Source organism: Dichomitus squalens (assembly GCF_000275845.1).
Source record: "Dichomitus squalens LYAD-421 SS1 unplaced genomic scaffold DICSQscaffold_52, whole genome shotgun sequence".
Taxonomy (NCBI): Eukaryota; Fungi; Basidiomycota; class Agaricomycetes; order Polyporales; family Polyporaceae; genus Dichomitus; species Dichomitus squalens.
Genome location: NW_006766934.1, coordinates 35,249 through 40,658, shown reverse-complemented (window position 1 = coordinate 40,658; position 5,410 = coordinate 35,249). Strand labels below are relative to the sequence as shown.

At 55.1% G+C, this 5,410-nt stretch overlaps 2 protein-coding genes across 2 annotated transcripts; both read left to right on the top strand.

Moving 5' to 3' along the window:
* Window positions 1–392: 392 nt before the first annotated feature.
* DICSQDRAFT_173796 (uncharacterized protein) lies at window positions 393–2,168 on the top strand (the record flags this gene model as incomplete). Its single annotated transcript, XM_007369606.1, has 5 exons — window positions 393–530; window positions 589–966; window positions 1,023–1,292; window positions 1,345–1,473; window positions 1,524–2,168. 5 exons carry the CDS (start codon window positions 393–395, stop codon window positions 2,166–2,168), a joined length of 1,560 nt encoding a protein of 519 aa, XP_007369668.1.
* A 1,953-nt stretch (window positions 2,169–4,121) lies between these two features.
* DICSQDRAFT_69099 (uncharacterized protein) lies at window positions 4,122–4,382 on the top strand (the record flags this gene model as incomplete). Its single annotated transcript, XM_007369605.1, has 1 exon — window positions 4,122–4,382. A coding segment is annotated over one exon (261 nt), but the record flags the coding sequence as incomplete, so codon positions are not given.
* Between the last annotated feature and the right edge of the window lie 1,028 nt (window positions 4,383–5,410).

Sequence of the window (5,410 nt, the reverse complement as noted above, 5' to 3'; positions counted from 1 at the left end):
ACGAGGCGCTTGCTGACCAGAACGTCAGGCAAGCTCCAAGTTGGTCGCCTCATTGTAGCTAATTCCCCACAAACGAGGTCCGTCCCTTACCAAGTTGGTATCCGAATTTGCACTGACAATTGCCAATTAGCATCGTGTGCAGCTTACTACCTGACGCATCACTTGGCTTGCAGGTGTGGTGCTTGCCCGATTCCAGGTATGTGGGAATGTATAAATACTATGTCATCCACACCAGGTCAAGGCATCAACCTACGCTGCATAGTGGGCATCTCACTGTTGTACCTAGCACCTTGGCTTTTCCAGCTTCCTAAGTGCTACTAGGCAGACTACACGCATAGTATGTGGCTCTACTTAGATCTTGTGTTGTTTTGCTTATCTTGTCATTCAGCGAGATGCCCTCCGGAGCAAGCAGATCACCCGGTGACGAAGTTCGTGGGACCTCTCTCCCCTCAGACTCCGGTGTAGCTCCGATCACCCGGATCAATCTCAGCCCGCCCTCAGATAGTGTTACTATGGTTGAGCTACGAGAGGTTTGTCCTTGCTACGATCTCATTACATTCTAGGTACTCATGTTCTTATCAATTCCAGTTGTATCACCAGCTCCAGCTCGACTACACTGCCGCCATCTCCCAGATTGAGCGACTCGAAGCTGAGAACGAGGTCCTCCGCTCGAACCAGTCCCGTCGGGGAGCTCCGGCTGCTACGCCACAGCTCGCCAAGCTCAAGAAGGACATTGTGAATGCTGGGCATGCCTACGCTCTTCTCGTGTCCCCTTGGCTCGATCCGGGAGTTCTTGGCTACAACTCCTCGCCTGATGTTGATCCCCTCAACTTCGAGTGGCGCTGGCCCAGTGGACCGCATGGGAAGAGACTTGCGAAGGAGCGTCAAGAGGAAGCCGCAGCTGCGGAGCTGTTCAAGCTCCTGAACAAGTATCCAGATGTGAAACGCAACTTTGGAGATCCGTGGGTAAAGTCTACGGTATGGCATCTCTTACATCATTTGATTATTGTGCTGCTCATCAGGGATGGGAACAGTTTTCCGACGCTGTTCAAGCTCAGAAGAACACAGCAACATGTACCGTCAAGAAGAACCGTGCGACTATCTTTGGCTCAGTGGATTCCTTATTGGGCATCAATTGGTCTGCCAAGGTGGACACCTTCAAGGACAACAGCGACCTCATCTACTACCGGGGCGAAGCTACTGGCTTCAGTACGCTGTGGCCACCTGCCATCTTCCCTCAGCATAGGGCAGGCGAGGCCCGTGTCCGATTCCGTACAGTTTCGACAGCTTTGGTATGTCTAGCCTGCAAGGGAACATGACAAATACTGATGTTGATCCCAACAGACAATCAGATCGATGCTCTACGGGTTGGGTGCTGTCCAGGATGGTCACCAGCCCAAGGGCAACACAACAGGTGTCCATCTCGGTATTAAGGCACTCACACCAAATCTCATTGCATTTGCTGCTTTGTTGGTGCGTCCTGCAATACTTCCGAACCCAGATGTCTTGCTGATAGTTCCTAGGTACGACATTCACTGGGGTATGACCGTGAGTTCAAGGTTACGGGTCAGTCCTCCGGGGCTAATAACCGTGAGGACTTCGAGTACTGGTGCAAATGGCTCACCAAGAACTGGCGCACTGCCGCTGTCGAGAAGACCGTTCGTTGGCTGTCCGCACAAGTTTTCGGGAGTTTTGCTGCCACTAATGCTGCTGAACACGTCAACGTTGATTCTGATAGGGGAATCGACAGCGACTCCGCTGATGATCACCTTGATGACCCAGACTCGGATGACGAAGCCCGTCTGCTCGCCATTGCTGCTCGCCCTCGCCCTCGTGCTACACCCGCATCCTTCCCCGAATTTGTCCGCTCTGTCCATGAGAGCGAACCCATCGACATCCCGTTTGATCCCTCTCGTGCTGCGTCAACCCGTTCTAGCTCCCACAGGGCCACTTCCCATGGTCCTGTCAGCAGTCCCCATGCACCCCTACCCTCCACTGGTTCCTTGTCAGTTGTCACCCACGTTGAGGGTTCCGATTCCGGTGCTGACCCCTGCATCGGCTCCGAGCCTCCTGTCGAGGACGCTCCTGAGCCCCCCACTGGGAGCCGTGCTCCCGAGCCTGCACGCCCGCGAACCCGCGCTCGAGCCACCCGCAAGAACAAGCCTTGATCTCGTTAGCCTTGATCTCGTTAACTCCACTGTTGCAACCACCCGCCATACCACGCGTAGTTAACAGTACCTTGCTTTCCCTATGCACGTCAGTGCCCCTTTTAGCCCCTGCTCCTTTGGTTACTTCTCGAGCATCGGGTGTCCTTCCCTAATGATTTCTCATGTCATAGGCTATTATGCTCTTAATGAAATGTCGTTTTGTTGCATGGTTAGCTGTCTGCAGTAATGCGGAGTACACGTTCCATCGCAGAACAAGGTATGTCGTATTGCAGCGTCCAGGACGTTGATAGACGCTATGGACTCCGCGCTTTAGCAGTAGGCGCACAAGCCTGAGCACGGTCGCCTTCTCTCTCACTCGAACCATGTGGACTCGAACTACATCCAACTCTTCCACCACCTTCTCCGAGTCTGGGTCGCCGCGGCGACGCTCAAATGCCTCAAGCGCAACTCGAACGCGCACTCAATCCCACACGAGCCGAACACTCAACAAGCTACAACGCTCGAAGTCGATCCCAAGTACGACGGGCTGGGTCTCGGGAGGCCGACAAGTGGTCTGCCACCGCCTCCAAGGCCAGGCGGACATGGGAGAGGTGGGAGAGCGAGCTGATTGATGCGCAGGAGCAGCAGTGGTGCGTTCTCGAGCTCGAACAATGCTTCTTCTGTCAATGCCACTACGAGGCTCACTGCCGAAAGGTGTGTCCCTAATCGCCGCAAACATAGCGCATGCTAATTAGATGCGATGTGCAGAGTGGATGCTACCTCCGCCCCGAGTCTGTACGTTGGGCGCATCGCCGCTCAAGAGCGCTTTGGATGCGGCCAGCCGGTTCACTCCGGGCTCTTCGTCGTCGACCTCCACCGCAACGAACTCGCCCACCATCAACGCAGTCACACGTTACGCTCTTGGGACACTGTCTCAGCGCGAACGCAGGGCCAACCAGAACCTGCGGACGCCTGCTCCCGCACTCTTCACTGCCCTCCATGGACAGCGGCCACACACCCACACTCATCCTGCACGACAGTCTCATGCGCGACCGGCTGTTCGTGCTGCACGACTCCCTGCCTCCACTGACGAGGAGGAATCTGGGCGATTTTCGCGTAATTGTGTGGAAATCGACGAGCTTGGGAGCGGGGAGTTTGGGCATGTGATGAAACTCCGCTACAAGGACCCGGCCCAGGGTACGGACGTGTTCGCTGTCAAGAAGTCAAAACGATTCGGAGGCGTCGAACATCGGTGAGTATCCCTACCGACTCGGTGGGAAAGTTCTTTGGCGGCGAAGGGGTACTGACCTTTTATCGTCTTTTCAGGCTTCGTCTTCGCGAAGAGGTCGACATCCTGAAGCATCTTACGGACGCTGCAGCCCGCTCTTCTGATACGTCGATACGTCTTGCCTGTCGACGCCCCAACATCCTTGCCTATGCCGACAGCTGGGAGGAAGACGAGACGCTCTATATTCAGACGGAAGTATATGAACTCGGCAACTTCGCCCACTTCCTCTGGGAGTACGGCCGAACGTTCCCTCAGCTCGACAAAGCGCGTGCCTGGAAGACCATGGCGGAGCTCGCTGCCGATCTGCGCTTCGTTCACGACGCGAACGTCATCCACCTCGACCTGAAACCCGCGAACATATTCCGCACGGGAGAAGGCAGGCTGAAGAGCGATGACTTTGGTATGGCCTCCGTGTGGCCCAGGCCGTCCCCTCCCGGCGAACCAAGCTTGATCCCCGGGAAGAAGCCTGCTGGTTTCGAGCGCAAAGGCGACAAGCATTATCTCGCGCTGGAGGTTCTCCAAGGGCCTGTATGGCAAGGCTGCGGACGTCTTCAACCTGGGTATGACCATGCTGGAGACAGCGTCGAACATTGTCGTGCCAGACCAGTACGTGTCTCTCTGACTCCGGCGTATGTATGTGGTCGCTGACGTCCATAGCTCGTGCGCAGGGTGAAGCGTGGTACTGACTCCGTCGGGAAGATTTCAGCCAGGTCGAGCCCGACGCGAATCAGGAGCTATGGGACTTGATCAAGAGCATGATGCATGCGGCGCCTGCGCTGCGCATAGGCAACCTGTTGGCCGACACGCATCCAGTCGTTGTGCGCGCACGGGAGCTTCTGCATAACACAATTGGCCGACATACGTGTTCTCCGCCTACACCGCTGACCTTGTACTTTATCGTCTCTTCCCCTGCCTGGTACAGGCACATGGTCTTCTTATATATATGAGCACTCATCCTAGAAAAGCCCCTATGGTGTAGTGGTTTTATTGCATTGTATCTCTTAGAGCGCTCGCTGGTTCGAGTCCCGATCATGTACTCACTAATATATATGTGTATCCGGATTGTATGTGTACTCGGATTGTAACGTGTGAGAATATGTCGTCTGTATACAAACTCTGTATATCCTACGTAAGTTGACTGATAAGGAACGTTGTAGAGTTGGGTTCATTCCAGTGATGTACACAATATAGTGGACTAGTAAGTACCAAGTAAATTCCTCTAAGGTGGCGGGTGAATTAGTAAGAGTAAGGTGGCAGAAGCGAAGCGCCCCCGGGCTCGACCTTTTGTGTCTAGAGCCCGGTATCTCCCGACAACACGGGACCATTGTGATGACATCACGACCCAGACTCCATCCATTGAGATCCGCCTCTCAGCCATCATGATCTAGTCGCCACCCATTCAGATCCCGGTCCGGGCCATACAGATGCTATCTAAAGGGAAATATCTCGGCTCTCGATGGCTACTCAAGACCGGCCCGTATTTGGGCCGTTGAGATGTATTTGGATGCATTAAGATGCCGATCGGGTTTTTCCGACAAAGGTGACTTCGCTGTTCTCGCATATAACCGTTTCCTGACGGGTGCATCTGCTACTTGCGGCGGGTACCACTTCACTGGCTCGCACTAGGCATCAGGGCGACGTTCACGCCAGTCGACGCCACCCCGCTCCCTTGCACATTTCACCTTTCTCGTCTTCTGTGTACTCTCGGCATAATACATCCACATTAGATCGTGTTGCGTGTCGTCGACCTCGCATCCTATACCGTACCGCCAACGTCGTACCCTCCGCCTCCACCGCCTGGCCACAATGGCCTCGACGACGCGCCGGGATGCCGCCGTCTGCTACCCCGATCCTCCTCCACCGACCACGGCACCGATGACCCCGGCGGACACGACCGCTTGAGCTCCCACATACCCATCCTACCATCAGACGTACTCACATCGTTGAGTGGCAAGGACAGCAAGCCGATGATCGA